Source organism: Podarcis muralis, chromosome 14 (genome assembly GCF_964188315.1).
Source record: "Podarcis muralis chromosome 14, rPodMur119.hap1.1, whole genome shotgun sequence".
NCBI classification, from domain to species: domain Eukaryota; kingdom Metazoa; phylum Chordata; class Lepidosauria; order Squamata; family Lacertidae; genus Podarcis; species Podarcis muralis.
In genome coordinates, this window is record NC_135668.1 from 3,749,034 (window position 1) to 3,764,887 (window position 15,854).

Consider the following 15,854-nt stretch of genomic DNA (forward strand, 5'->3'; position numbering starts at 1 on the left):
TATTCCCTATTGCGCCCGGACTTCCTTCCATCCCTTCAACGGTTTTCATGTCTCAAATCTTTTCTTACAGTTTCTTACTTACACTCCATCCACATCACAAGATTTACATTAATCCTGCTACAGTTTTTAAATTCTTACAATTACTCCGTATATATTCAACAAATTTACTCCAATCCTTTTCGAACTTTGCTTCTTTTTGGTTCCGAATCTTATAAGTCAATTTCACCAAATCTATGGAATCAAACATTTTTGTCTGCCACTCCATTAAAGTTGGGATTTCTTGGGATTTCCATTTCTGAGCCACTAAGATTCTAGCGGCGGTCATTGCGTACATGAATAGTTTGCAATCTTCCTTTTTTAATTCATCCCCTGTTTTCCCTAGCAAAAATGCTTCTGGTTTCTTTGGAAAAGTGTATTTAAATAGTTTTTTCATTTCATTATATATCACGTCCCAATATTTTTTCATTTTTTCACACGGCCAAAGCAATGATGGCACAGGATTTTTGTTGGGGATGGGGGAAGGGGCTATAGTTGCAAGGTTATGTTTGAGAAGGGGAAAGAGACCAGAAGCTGAGCCAGTATAAGATTTCCTATGTTCCTTACCAATGAGTTTGGGATATGCCACTCCCACCCTGAATAAAAGGAGCAAAGGATGTTCACCGATTCCTTGAAACATTTCCCAGTTTTCAGCTTAGTGAGAGCAACTCCACGTCTGTTGCACGTCTGTTATGGTGTCACTGCTTGCCTGATGTTCCATTGCAACTTTCAATTCCCTTTAGTTTAGACAGGTATTTTTAAAACTTGGGATGATCCTCAGAAGCCTCTCAGTTATTATTCATTATTATTTATTATTTATTATTATTATTTTTTATTATTATTATTATTATTATTATTATTATTATTATTATTATTATTAATAAACCACCTTTTCCCCAGACCGGGATTCACAGCAACTTACACAAATTAAAACAGAACAGATAAAGCAAAAATATAAAATATAAAAGACAATACTTGAAAAGTGAAAAAAATAGCACAGCACTATTAAAAGCCCTTTCCTTCAAAAACAGTTCTCCAAAGCCTGCTGGAATAAAACAGTCCTGAATTGCTGGCAAAAGGACAAGGAGGGAACCTGTCTAGCTTTTCCAGGGAGGGAGTTCCAAAGACTGGGAGCAGCCACCGAGAAGGCCCTCTCTCACGTCCCTACCAAGCATGCATGTCAAGGTGGTGGGAATGAGGGAAGGGCTCCCCTAAATATCTCATACCTTGGGCAGGTTCTTTTGAGGAGCTATGGTTTTGGATCTAAGCTTTACAGGTTATAACCAGCACTTTGAATTGTGCTTGGAAACAGACCGGTAGCCAGTGAAGCTGCTGTAACAAGGATTGGTCAACAATCTGGCTGCAGCTCTTTGAGCCACTTGAAGTTTCTCAGCACTTTTCAAAGGTATTCCACGTAGAGTATGTTACAGGAATCCAAATGGGATGTACCATATTTTTCGCCCTATAGGATGCACCGTCCCATAAGGCGCACCTAGTTTTTTTGGGGGGAAATAAAGGGGGAAAAATTATTTTCCCCCCAGGCGCGGGGCTGGGGCGGGGGAAGTTCGAGCTTCCCCCGACCCCAGCCCCCAAACAGGCAGCTCAGCGCGCGCAGGCTTCAGCATGCAGGCAACTCTCCGCAAGCAAACTCTCCCAGCGCTGGGCTCCCGCTGCTTGCGGAGAGGTGTGCGAAGCCTGGAGAGCGTGGCTTTCAGCGTGGCTTTCAGCGAAAGCCTGCATTCGCCCCATAGGACGCACACACATTTCCCCTTCATTTTTGGAGGGGGAAAAGTGCGTCCTATAGGGTGAAAAATACGGTAACTAAGGCCAAATCAGACATCTCAAGGAATGGGCACAGCTGGCACACAAGCTTTGACTATGCAAATGCACTCCTGGACACACCAGAGACCTGGGCATCCACACTCAGGGCTGAGTCCAGCAACACACCCAAACTGCAAAACTGTGTCTTCTCTGGCTATTTCCTCTTCTGCCTTCCAACTGACCAAGGGCACCTCTGTTTCAATTGGTTCACCCTCATCCAGTCCACTACGGATGACACACACTGGGTTAGTATCAAGGAAGCTTCCTTGGATTCAGGTGGAAAGGAAAAACAGAGTTGGGTTTCATCAGCATACTAATGACACCGAACCCTGAAACTCTGGACTGCCTCTAGATAATCGGCTGCATCCAGCTAGGGTTCCTTAAAGAGAAGTGACAGCTGAATATATGCCATGAAGAGGAAAGCTTGCCCACCACTTTTAACCTTTCCCTTAAAGCTCCGTGTTGAGTGCAGTCCTTAGGCAAACCAGACAATACACCATTTGTTCAATTAGGATTAGTGCAAATGGAATAAAAAAACAAACAGGTAGGACGAGGGCCCCTGATATGGTTTTTAGAGGGCTTTTAGATATGGTCTGGGAGGGTTTTTAGATTTGCCCCCACCCCTGTAACCTGGAGCACCTACAGCCTGCTTCCATTGCCATGAAAGTAAGTTTTTCACCAGCCCCATGGTAATACAGTCATGCTGGATGGGGCTGTTGGAAGTTGTAGTCCAAAACATTTGGAGGGCACTTGGCTAGGAAAGGCTGCTTAGAAACAGGAATACAAAATGCTGCACCATTTGAAAGCCACACCCAGATGCTCAGCATACAGCTTTAAGCTCTAGGCACTCAAAAGTCTGACTGACAAGTTTTGCCTGTCTAGAAAAAGACTTCAGTGAAGCAGGACTGGCATCTTCCATGGGAACATGAGCAATAGCTGCCACACCAAGAACACCCTAAAGCCTAAACCTTGCAGCAGCCAATCTGCATATATCAGCTAGCAGCAAAGAAACGCCATCCCAATCACAAGAGAAAAGGGGGAGGGTATGCAATCATGTGCAGTTAACTGTCAGAGGCCTCTCAACCAAATGGCCTCTAAACAGAGGGTTGAGCAGCAAGAAGTAAAAGGTAAACCTTTTTAAAAGACAGGTTGAGAAAATTCCTTGATTTCCCCCACTTTAAAGCGAGCTGAAAAACTGAGCCGCTGAACCCCACCCTCTTGTTATCGAGCACATACATGACTCACCGCCAAAATATTTCTTCTGTGGGAGGTCAAAGACTGGATTTATGGTTTTGAAACAGAACCTACTATTTAGCAACAGTGCAAAGCAAACTTGGCTCCTTTTCATTAAGGAACTGAAACAAGTTCAGAGGAACAGAGAAGAGGGTGTCTGCTATGGCAACAGAAGGTAAACAAGGCGACAAATGAATGAAAAGGTGTTAGTGTATTAAACCTCTGTGTCATGAAGTAGTTGTCTCTTTGTACAGGTTCGTACTGTTGAACACAGAACTTGTTTTAAAACATTCTCTCTCACCAAGAGTAGTTCTTTAAGTGGAGCCCCAGACAAGGAAACTGCTCCTAATAAAAATGTGCAGTTTAGAACAGTGGTAGGGAACTTCTTTTAGACTGAGGGTTGCATTTCCTTGTGGGAAACATGGCAGAGGTAGCAGGGTGAGAGGCAGAAGTGAGCAGAGGGTCAGGAGAAGTGGACAGAGAAACAAATATCATCCTTATGTTTGTACAGCAGCCAAATTCCAACCATGCAAAAATCAGCCCCTCCTCTCACAACACCTCTCCATCCAGGAAAGCAAAAGGCATTAACAAAGTTCACTGACACATTCCAGCCAGGTTCAGAGTGTGTCTGCATTCAGAGGGCCAAAGATACCTGAAATGAAAAGTTAGTTTGGTGCCTGCTATAAATTTACTAATATGGGTTACAAATCAGTTATCCTGTGCAAGCCTCAGTAAACTCAACAGCAGCAGCAGAACCACCCTATGGTGTTCTTGTACAGCTGTTTACTTCAAGGAGGCTCAGCGGGAGAACTGTCCTGTGGCATCAGTCTGATGCAACTCTCTGCTGCTGTACCCAACCACCACCACCACTTCATGATAGGGCCCGCCTGTGTATCTGAAGACTCAAGTAATTTCGTTGTCCCCGAGAGGGGGCAATGACAATAAAGATATTATTATTATTATTATTATTATAAGAGGGCAATAATGTTTTCTTTAAAAAAGTAGTTTATCAATGTACAACTTAAAATTACACTAAGGCAGCCAAGCTGACAAGACTCAAGCTTGGAATCATTTCAGGATATAAAAATACAAGTGTTTTTTACAACCTACGCACAGAAAAAAACACCACTATCAACAACCAAACAGATGAGAAAAGTCAAATTCAAACTTTTAGAGTGTGCAACTGGAACATTTAAAATTAATCATATTATTATTTTTAACTGCATTAAAGTAACTTTGTGCGAGTAGCCTACTTCAATTTCAAACAAGTATAAAATAGTATTTTTTTTTAATGCAGCATTGGGCTGTAATTGTTTGCAACACAAACTCATTGCATGTATCTGTGGTACTTGTTTCAAGCATGCTGTTTAAGTGAAGATCCAAGAGATGCGATGTGGGAGTCAACCAACTTCCAAGAAAAACCAAAAGAAGCCGGAGTGGGGGTTGCTTGAGAGTCAGTTATAGATCTGCTTTGGCCCAGATCACTTAAGTGCAACGGCTGGTTTCGAAAGGCATGCTGTGGCTGGTTTAATTTTATTAGTAATAAAATATGATGTTCAGAAAGTTCCCCACATTTATTCCCTGCAACTTGGCCCAGTAACAGCAAGCTATTAGATAGTTGCTTCAGGTCTGCACTTGCCTTGATAGAAACAGCCCTCCTCCAATTTGACTGGATACAGAAAATAAGTCAAAAGGTTTTGCAGCAGCATTTCTTAACAGATTAAGTTCGCCCATCCTGGCATTCTCTCCATGGCTGTACAGTCATTTGCAGACAAAAAAAGTTATTTCCTGCTCTACATTTCCTCCAAATGACTAAGTTGGCTCATCTTTGCTCATCTTTGGTTTTTTCCAGAACTTCCAGTTTGACCCTCGATTTGCCTGCCTGTAGATATTTCTCATCATTGACTTGTTCTGGGCAGCCCCACGTCTCTTTCGAAAAGGATTAGCTGGCGGGTGGTCGTTGTTTGTTTCCATGGGAACTTGCTCTTTGCGGTTGGGTGTGCCTGTGTGTGCTTTTGTCCCACTCATCTAGGAGTGAAAAGAACAGGGAAGAAAAAGAGAGAGAAAAAGAGGAAACTACTTCAAATCTGATTAAAGTTCAGGGTGTGAAGTTTCTTGTAGAGTCTACCTAACTTTGCTAACATTTGCTCAGAAATGAAAGACAGTGAAACACATTCCTCCTCCCCCTTAACTCAGTCCTAAAACAGTTAAGGGTGGAGAAAATTACACTACATGATATATTGCTGTGAAGGGTCTGCTTTATAGGAAGGAATGTAGAAAGCTGCCTTGTACAGAGTCTGACCATTTGTCCATCTAGCTCAGCAGTGTCTACACTGACTGGCAGGAGCTCTCCAGGGTTTCAGGCAGGGAACATTCCCAGCCCTGCCTGGAGATGTCAGGGATTGAACCTGTGAGCTTCTGCAGATACACACCCCTGCCTTCATTGGATACTCAGCATTTTTGTACAGTATTACCCCTTCAGCTGCATCTGTAAAAATTCCAGTGATCTGTGATCTTGCTCCTGGCTAACTACTTCCTGAATTACTCTGAAAAAAGACACAAGTAGAGCTTTCAGGAACAAGTGTTTATATCTTAAGTTCCCCGAAAACCTACAAGTGATGTGGAAGCCTTCTGATGTTTTTGCATTTAATCAAAGGCAGCTGCCCTGATTTGGTGTAGCTAGATCTATACGATAGATGGGGAAAAACTTCTGGGTTAATAGCTTAAGCTAATAACACTTTTGAGGTGTATAATTCCACTGGAGGCTGTAGTACAGGGGCAAAGGGTTAGACTCTCCCCCACCACCAATCCAAACTGCACACCCCTGCCTGCTCCATGCAAAATAAAAAAAGACTTGGGGAGTTCCAGTCACAGAACTCACATCACATGCAGCTTCTGAAAACACCTCCGTATCATCTCAAAGGTCTAGGGCACTCTACATCCAAAATGACAACAAGCCAAAATAGATCCATGATGCCCCAATCTCCACACTGGTCACACTGCCTCTCTTCACCATCAGTTACAATGCCTTGCATAATTTTATAAACTTATCTCGTGTCACCTCGTAAACATTTTTTCTCTAAACTAAAAAGTCTGCAACTTCTCCTTGTAGAAGAATCGTTCTAACCCCTTGATAATTTTGGTTGCCCTTTTCTGAACCTTTTTCAACTCTACAGTGTTCTTTTTGATGTGAGGTTATCAGAACTGCCCACAGTATTCCAAATGCAGTTGCAGCGTAGATTTGCATAACATTGCAGGTATTTTATTTACCGTATTTTTCGCCCTATAAGACACACTTTTCCCCCTCCAAAAATGAAGGGGAAATGTGTGTGCGTCTTATGGGGCAAATGCAGACTCCGATAGCAACGCGAAGCCTCCGAAGCCTGCGCTCCGGAGGCTTTGCGTTGCTTCCGCTGAAGCCAGGAGAGTCTGCTCTTTGAGGCTGGCGGTGGGGGAAAGCAGCGCATCCCCCATCGCCAGCCCCAGAGGATGGGGGGAAGGCGCGCGACGCCTTCCCGCTACTCTCCAACCCTCCTTTGGGCTTTTGCGGGAGATGGGGGAATTCCCCCACCTCCCGCAAAAGCAGGCAAAAGCTTTGCGCTCTTTAAAGGGGCTCCGCGGCTTCTGCTGGCTTTTCTACGAGGGGGGGAATTCCCCCACCTCCTAGAAAAGCCCGCAGGAGCTGCGCACCCTTTAAAGAGCGCACCGCTCTTGGGGGCTTTTCCCCGAGGAGGGAAAAGGGACTGACGGGCCGTTTCAGTCCCTTCTCCCTCCTGGTCGAAAAGCCCGCAGGAGTCACGCGGAGCTCCTGTGGGCTTTTGCGGGAGGTGGGGGAATTCCACCACCTCCCGCAAAAGCAGGGAGAAGGTCTTGGAGTAGCGCACAGGCTCCGTGCAGCCTGTCCATTGCTCTCAGAGCTGCGGGGGGAAATCATATTTTTTCCCTTGATTCCCCCCCCCCCCTGAAAACTAGGTGCGTCCTATGGGCCGGTGCATCCTATAGGGCGAAAAATGCAGTAACTTCCCTTGCTGTCTCTTTTTGCTTTCGAGCTGGGCAAGCTGCCTACACCTTTCGCCTCCTTCTCCATTTCTATCTCTGCGTTTTCTACCACAATATTCTCGGAGGTTCAAACAGCCTCTCCGTGTTTTTAAACACTCCTCTTTCCTCACAATCTCCCGAATTCACCTTTTCAGAAAAGCCATTGCAGATTTATACTCATCTCTCTTTAGCTGTACATTATACAGTACCTGTTTGCTCCCTGTCCCACCCACACCCCTGAGCTTGTTCTGGCTAATATTACGAGAGGGGTAACAAGTCACTTTTGGATACTGGATAACACCCTTCACTTTGCTGGCACTAAATAATGATTATATAGCAGCAGAAGCAGCTGTTTCCCTTATACACTGGGCCACATTACCAGTGTTAAGACCCACTGTGCGATACTATGCAACTTTACTCAGCACTAAGCCACACCAAGTTCAATGTGGCTTACTCCCAAATAAACATGCAGAGGATTGCAGCTTCAATGTTTTACACCAATCAGCAAGTTGAAGAAGTACTAGAATTCAAGCTTACTCCATAAACCATTCATCAGCTACCCTTGGGAAACGTGGTGTTTAGAGGAGGGCATTTCTCTTCCACAGAAAAAATGTTAGAATTTAAAGTCTTTCAATGAAGTAAATAAGCAGTAGATTCAGTACTGATAAAAAGGAAAGTACTTTGTCACACAGGACGTAATTAGGGAATTTGCTACTGTGGGATGTGATTTCGGCTGTTAGCTTAGGATCGCTTCAAAAAGCATTGGACAAATTCATTGATGTCATTAGACCAATCAGCTATGGCAGGTAAAATGGAGCCTCGATGTAGAGAGCAGTAGACCTCCAAATACTAGGTGCGAGGGCTGCCATTCATCCAGATTTCCCCAGACATTACTGGGATTTCAAAGGTGGAATTGATGTCAGGGGGGAATTTCTGAAAGGCGATGCTTTGTACTGGATCTTAGGCAAGTCAACCAAAAATAACATGTTTTTGGGGCCTTTTTGTAAAGCAGGGTGTCCTGGTTTTTACTTTTTGAAATATGGCAACCCTACCAGGTGCTGGGGGCAAACAGGGTCATGCAGCTACCTTCATACTCTTCTTGCAAGCTTACCAGAGGTACCTGGCTGACCAGTTAGAAGGAGAATATTGGAATAGATGGAGCAGTTCTTAAGTTTCTTATGCTTATGGTCATTTGTCTACAAGTATAACATCACAGGTTGCAGCTTTGTTAAGCTCTTCCTTATCTTTTGAGCAGGTCAGGGTGACCAGATATTTGATTTTACGGAATATATTTCTTTTCCCCATTCTCATAAATATTTCAAATAAAACCCACAAGGAACTGTGGCTCTGTCAAGAGAAGGCCACAGGTTCAACTCCTGAGATCACTAGAAAATAATTTCAGGGCAGAAGGATCTCTGCAAGGAACCCCAGAGCTGTTGCCTCTTAGCAGAGATAATAGTGGGGTAGATGCAGCACATAAGGACGTCAGACAGGCCACACTGCTGCAAGAGATTGAACATTTTCTCACTGCTTCAACTATATAGTTGGAAGAGACTGAAAATGTATACATTCAGTGGAGCTGTTTAGTTTTATTTACAAAGAAAAAAGAAGAAACAACCACCCACATAAAATTATATGTTTCTAACTGGAACAACAAAATCATGTTTTCCTACATTAGAAGTAATCACACAGCCACAGTCAAGAAAAACACGAGGCTCCTTTTTCTTTTAATGGAACCACATACAATTTTCTAAAACTACCAAGAGTCTTTGTGGTTCCTTAAAAGGCACATGTGTTTGTGGACCAGGGCCCACTTCATCAGATGTATGAAGTGTTTACGCTACATATTACTAGCCACCCTGGTATCTTTCATATGTCAAAGGTATGGAACAGAAAAGGAATGAATACATAAAATCTTCACTTGGCAGATATACACAAGCACACCTATATACTGGAAATATATATAAATGTAAAATGGTGAGATCAAATGGCCATAAAATGCAAAAAAAATGCCCATGTTATGGAAAACATAATATTAAAATCTCACCTTCTGGTTCTTCACAGGGTTTGCTGGCTTTGGTGGGAAAGTGCATGGAACTCGCCCTTGAGCAAAATGATAGGGCAGAGGGATGTTGGGATCTAGTGGCACCCACGGAACTGAGAGGGCAGAAGGTATGCTGGGCAGGGCAGAGTGAGCTGAATGCAAGTTGTAGGTTGCTCGGGTAGCTTTTCCGTCGCAGCTCTTATAGATGGTAACAGAGGAGTCTCCTGCTGCATGAGCCAATAGGTAAGAGCCCTCCTGCAAACTAAAAGTACAAATGGAGGCTAAAATGGTATGCTTTGTGGCTTTGAAGCAAATGAACAGTACAGAAAGGGAAGAGCACAAGGGTATTCTGTTCCCATTTGCCAGATGTACTGTATTGGAGTAAGCACTCTAGTGTGATCACCACAACATTAAGAGCTGTGACTCGTACAAGGCTAAATGTTCCACCTCCTGCACTATGCAAAGTCCTTTGAAAGCAAACACAACTTGCACATAGAATCCTCACCACCACGCTGTTTTCCTCAACCACTGGTTCTGGGAGGAGGAATGGAGAAGGCTTTGTCACCATTAAGTTTGAGCAGGTAGCCAGGAGTGCCAACTGTTTCCTATGCTCCCTCCAATACTCTACTACCTTGTAGTTTTCACTTGGGACTTTTAGATCCAGTCAACTCCAAGGACTGCTTAGCACATGTCACTTTCTTCACAAACACACATGTGTTAAATAAATAATATATTGGTTAAATAAATAAATGTGTTTGTGAAGAAAGTGTAGGGGGAAACACATGTACACAGGTGATGCACACCACCTTCACAAGCTTATATCACATGAGGGTATAGTCTGCAGATGAAGTAGCACTCAGCACTTGGGAGTGATGGAGCAAGGAGAGAGGCAAGCAAGCTTGTTCTCATGCCCAGAACTTGCATCTCTGACATAGCAGATAGGCTGATTAGCAGTTGGAGTCACCAGTTCTTCCAAGGTGCTCAATCCATAGGAAGCCTGTTCTCCCCTGCCTGGCCTGTATGTGGCCCCCCAAAATGGTTCCTTCCTGGGCACAGAACTACTGGAAAGGGGTGCTTGGTGGAGGCACACTAACATCAAGAGCCTGAGCCTTTCTATGTATCACACCCTGCTCCACTGCTCTGAAGCACGCTAAGGCCTGTGTGTGGAAGACAGTGCATGAAGGGGGGCTTAAGGGGGGGAGCCTGAGAAATAGCAGCACTGTGAGTGCATGCAGGGCCTGAAGGAGGACTGGCAATCTTTATCTTCCCACATGGAGAGAAGAGATTCAGCAAGGAGACCCAGGTGAGACCTGGGAGAAAGGCTGCCACAAGCAAAGTGTGTGGCTGGCAAACAACATGCCTATGGAGAACCCTATGCTGTGTGACAATGAGCACAGTGCATTTTTGTTGCTGTGTTCAGCTCTATTCTCCTCTCCTGTTTGGTTTCAAGATGCTGGATTAGGTCAGTTTATTCCTGCTGTTGACAATCTTACCTTGTACTCACTGACTAACACTATGGCTATTTGCAATTGTTCATACTAGTTTTGAATTGTGCTAATTATTGCTGATTGTCCGACATGTTGCAAGTTACAATAGTCACAATCCCATGGAAAAGTGCCATATAAAAAGACTGACAAAAGAATGAATGAAAATCTTTCAGGTCAGGACGCTGCCTAAACAAGTGCAGAATTCTCCTCATTTTGTTCCTCTGCTGGATAGCTTACTGGCCTGTGAATGTGGCTTCTCTCAGCCCAGGTTCTTTTTTTGCATTGGGTCAGCCTCGCACGTGACTTCAGCCCTGACTTCTCTTCATTCTCACAACCTTGGCTCAGCAGCTTTCACGGTTCTTGGTCCTGGTTCCTGCTACCCACGCCCCTTTTCTCTTCTTGTTGCCTTCCGCTGCATGGCTCCCGAGGACCTTCCAGCTTGTGAGCCTTCCTTATGCACCTGGAGCTCCGAGTCTGCAAGGGCTTTTCTGGTACTTATTCACAAAATTAGCATAGGACCATGGACCATTTAGAAATAAAGTCAAAGGAAATACATACCCAGTCACTTTCTTCAGTATATGTTGGAGAATATTCAGTGAATTTGCTGGCCTGCATATGTAAATTTATTAATGTAACAGGATGGTTATATACCACTTAATCATTCTTAACTTCTAAGCAGTTTACCTAGAATATAAAACATTCATCTTAAAATGCTGATAAAAACTATGTTAACTTGATTTTAGTGTCTGTTCTTATCAAAATATAAACAGACAGTTGCTAAAAATGTGCATAATAAAATTGCATGTTAACATTATATGGCTGGGTGGGCTTGCCTAAACCAAAAGGCTTTTAGCAGGTGCTGAAAACAACACAGCAAAGGCCCCTGCCTAAAACCAACAGGTTTCTTGCAAGCATGGAACTAACACTATTTGTACCTATGTGGTGCTTGTAAAAGTGTCAGTTCCACACTTACAGAAAGATTAACATTTATAAGCAACAAATAATTTGAGGGAAGTGTTTCATGAACACTAAAAATTAGTGCATTATAAATCACTGGTCTCTCAAAAACATGCACACATACAGCTACATAGTTTGTGAATTCTGATAAACTTCCCTGATCAGTTGACCAGGCTACTCAGCTCTATACAGCGGTACCTCAGTTTTCGAACATAATCCATTCCGGAAGACTGTTCGAGTTCCGAAATGTTTGAAAACCAAAACCTCAGTATGGAAGCCTCAAAATGGAAAACTCAATACGGAAGCTGCGTTTCATGTTCGACTTCTGAAGTGTGTTCGAAAACTGAAGCATTTACCGTATTGGCCTGAATATAAGCCTAACTTTTTTCCCAAATTCCAACCGTAAAAAGTTAAAGTGTGGTTTATATTCAAAAACCTATGGTGTGCAGCCAGGAGCGCGGCAAAGCAACACCTGCCCTGTGCGTAGTCCCCCATCCTCTCCAAGGCCAGGAAGGGAGAAAGCAAAGAAGGGGAAAGGCCATTGGCAATGTAGCGCAGCTCCCCCCCCCCCCCAATATGCAGCCAGGTTTTTTGTTTTTCTCTCTCCCCCCCCCCCCCTTCCAATTTTAAAGGTGCAGCTTATATTCAGGCGAATATGGTACTTCCAGGCTTACAGCATTCGAAAACCGAAACGTTTGTCAATGGAGATGTTTAAAAACCGAAGTAACACTGTACTGTCCCATTCAGCCACCACAGCACCAGACATGTGGGAAATCTGGCAAGAGAGTCTCATATTACGTTTTTTCACAAAAGGAAAGTTTCAAAATCATGACAGCAAAGTGAACATTGGAAGTGTGTGGCCTGTGTCACCTGACTGTTCCGAACACACACAATGACGAAAGAAGCCTGCTTTGGCAAGGATTCAACGTGAACTGAAAGTGCTACCTATGGTTTAATGGGGGAAATTCACCTGACAAGAAAGGCCCCCTCCCTCAACTTAATGTCATCCAATTTGTCTATTTGGTTTTATTAAATGATCCATCAGCTTTCTGCCTAAGTACTGGTATATCATCTACCCAAACCATAACAACAAACCAACAGGTAGCACCTGGTGAAGCGGTAACCCTGTACTGTACTTTATTTGTATCATTAACATGTAGAGTTGGAATAGAGAATATGCCTCAACCAGGGTGGTCACAACAATGTTATAAAATAAAAATGCACTGTTAACAGTGTAGTAACGTGAGGAATGACATTTAAAAGGAGCTGGCTTGTTCAGACATGCTTCTTCTTCTGAAGCTGTCATTAACAAATACCTTGTAATTTTTTTACATTATAGGAAGCTCACTCACTTAAATGCGCCAAATCTTTTTTTCAGCCCTTCTGCAGGCAGTTGCTCAAGCAGAAACAACTTTGAAGTCAAGGCATCAACATGACCTGAAGAAAAGAAAAAATACCAAACCGTTTCGCAATGAAAAATGAGGAACTGCACAACAAAGATGAAGGAAATTCTCAAGTAATGGAGGAGAGACCAGCATTTAGATTAAAAGATCGTGACACAATCACAACTTCAATAAAACAAAACTAAGAACTATAAAGAGAGACCAGGTACAACAAACCCCAAAATCCTGATGGCTACCATCCTATTGTACTTACCCAGGAGTGAGTTCTACTGAACCCCCTAAAACAGCCACCTGTCTAGTCTCAGGCAGCCTTAAATGCCTTTGGTCACCACTGGGCCACATATAGGAGCTGGTGGCTGGTAATGTACTGGTTTCTTTTTTTAAAACTAACAAACAAAAACATCCACTGACCACCCTCTAAATTGTTCAGCTATCAATGGGTATTGCTTGCTCTAAACCTGTTTAAATCTTTAACAAGGAAAAATGCATTGTTAGTAGGCTTTTCTGGATTTTTCTGTGTACAGAATCAAACATTTGCTTTTTGAAGTGCAGAAGTCTGTGAACAATTAATAAACTTGAGCTGAAAGTTTCTTTCTGCAACTAATTTCTTTGATTCATCTCTGTACACAGAGATGGGGAGAGTATTTAAACACTTACTTGTTTGAATGTTCTGTCACTTACTAACTAATGCAGTCTTGAATCTGTATTGTGCTTTGTTTGAATTTCAGTTCAGCCATTAAATGTGGAGCACCTTTCCAGCCACTGCATGTGCTTTGCCAAAAGCGCTCTGAAGTTAGGTAAACTTTACATAGACATTGTATTCGACATACTGCTATCAACTCCAAGCAAATGTCAATTTCCTGACAGCAAGATTATCAGTCATACTTCATGGCTGGTTACACAAGAAAGGAAGATTATTAAGAGGTGGGGGTTTGTTTGTTTTTTGGTTGGCTTGCTTTTAAACTTTATCCCTCTAACCAAGAAATCCTTATGAGCCAGAGGGAGAGAGAGGCTGGGCATCCTCAGTCTGCATATTTTATCAGTAACTCAACTACCTTCAAAGAAGCATTGATTTATTTATTATTTCCAGGTATGTGTGGTTTTTTTCTTGCCTTGCCCTACACTCAAAAACCCCACAAAGCGGCTTATAAAATGATGAAATGCAATATCATTAAAAAGTAGAAAAAGCCATATGCTCATACTTGTGAAACTGATTTAGTCCAGCTCTTAAAAATCACAAGGGTAGACAAATTAAAACTATGCTGTGCTGCTGGAATGGGGACCTGGGATATGTTTCCATTTTGCTAATTTCCAGAGCTGGTAAACTTGCTAACTCAGGGTGCTCAGTTTTGAACAGATTTCTTTATTCCAAGGCAAATGATATCATAGTAGCAACTGCTCTGCACAACTAAAGATAAGTCCTGGATGGTTAAATCCAGGGGTGCGGTGCTACTCTCCACCAGCCAGTAATGGAGTAACAAAAAGTCTCTTACCCAGCCCTGTATTGTTGTTAGCAGTGGAATGAAGGGTCATGGACAGATAGCAGTGAGTAAGTCTATTTAGGAAGGGCACTGACTATCAAGAATCTGCCTTCAACACTCCAAAGAATGTTGCTTATGGTCATGATGACCCTTTGGATATTTCCAACTCTACAATTCTTTGATTCTATAATCCAAAACACTCAGATTCCTATTCTGCTAAGTACAGGCCTGATTTTATTTTTCTTCTTACAAGTTGTGTAATACGTTACTTGAGAATAGCCTTCTGGGATCAGTTGTTTCCAACAGCAAGCAGCCAGATATCTCTGAACATTCACAAGCAGCACATGAAGGCAATGACTTTGTTCTGTTTAGCAGAGACAGGCTGCTTCTCAAAAGGGATGCTCCTTTTAGCTATCATAGCTAATAGACTGATGTTCCCTGGGGTTTTTCTAATCCCTTTAAAAGGCCTTGTATGCATGGGGCTGTAGCGGATCCCACCGCTAACCACCAATTAATATGTAGCAGATTCATCCTGCTCCCAATTAAATATAGCGGACCCACCTCACAGTATGCCAATTAAATGAATGTCTGCAATTTACCACAGGCTATCTTGTGTGAGAGAAACTGCGATTCAAGGAGTCTCAGGCAGGAGTTAACCAAACAAGAGAAGTTTTATTTACAAAGAAGAAGAAGTTGGTGAAACAAAGTTGGGTCAGGAGATGCGTTCTTTCAGGTAGAAGTTAACTTATTACTTAAGCTAAATATGATTATGTTACAGGTTAAACACAGTAGTACAGGCACATCTTCTCTTAAACTCCCTCTACTCAAAATCAGCTGTTACACTTCAGTTTCTGTTCCTCCTTTCTAGGTCCTTATGCTTAGGTCCAGCAGATGCTTCAGGTCAATGTTTTTAACACGGTTTATTAATTTGCTTCAAGAGCAAAGGGGTCCTTTTTGTCAGTTAACTAGTAATCCCACTCCTGAGGTATTCGGATTAGAATAACAGACCCAGGGGATCACTTCACCCCTTGTTACTGGCTTGGGATTCTTCTTTTCCTAGAAGAACTCTCCCCTCCTGGCTGGAATGAGACCCAGGGAGTCTGTATTCCCACAGCTTCTCCCTCTCCCTGCTCAAGCTCAGCCCTCCAGATAACTCCTGTCTGTATACCCTCCCAAGACACTCCACATGGTCTTCCTATCTTAAACTACGAAGCTCTTTCCTCTTGCTAGAGTTAGTCTCCTCAGTGTGGATGTTCAACTCAAATCAGAACCAGCTCTCCCTCAGTCAAATCCTATCCTAATCCCCACCTCCCAAACTACACCCTATCTCCAATCTCTTTCCCTTCTCTATCCC

The 15,854-nt window shown here is 43.0% G+C and overlaps 1 protein-coding gene across 3 annotated transcripts in view; it reads right to left on the minus strand.

The window, feature by feature from the left end:
• The window catches only part of LOC114584007 (little elongation complex subunit 2), a 111,894-nt gene that overhangs the window by 75,977 nt on the left and 20,063 nt on the right, over positions 1 to 15,854 (minus strand). For all 3 annotated transcript variants that reach the window (XM_077918545.1, XM_077918544.1, XM_077918543.1), the window contains 3 exons: positions 12,969 to 13,053; positions 11,218 to 11,268; positions 9,176 to 9,434 (listed from right to left, as the gene is read on the minus strand). In XM_077918545.1, the coding sequence (XP_077774671.1) occupies positions 9,176 to 9,434; positions 11,218 to 11,268; positions 12,969 to 13,053 (395 nt within the window). The remainder of the gene's footprint in view (positions 1 to 9,175; positions 9,435 to 11,217; positions 11,269 to 12,968; positions 13,054 to 15,854) is intronic.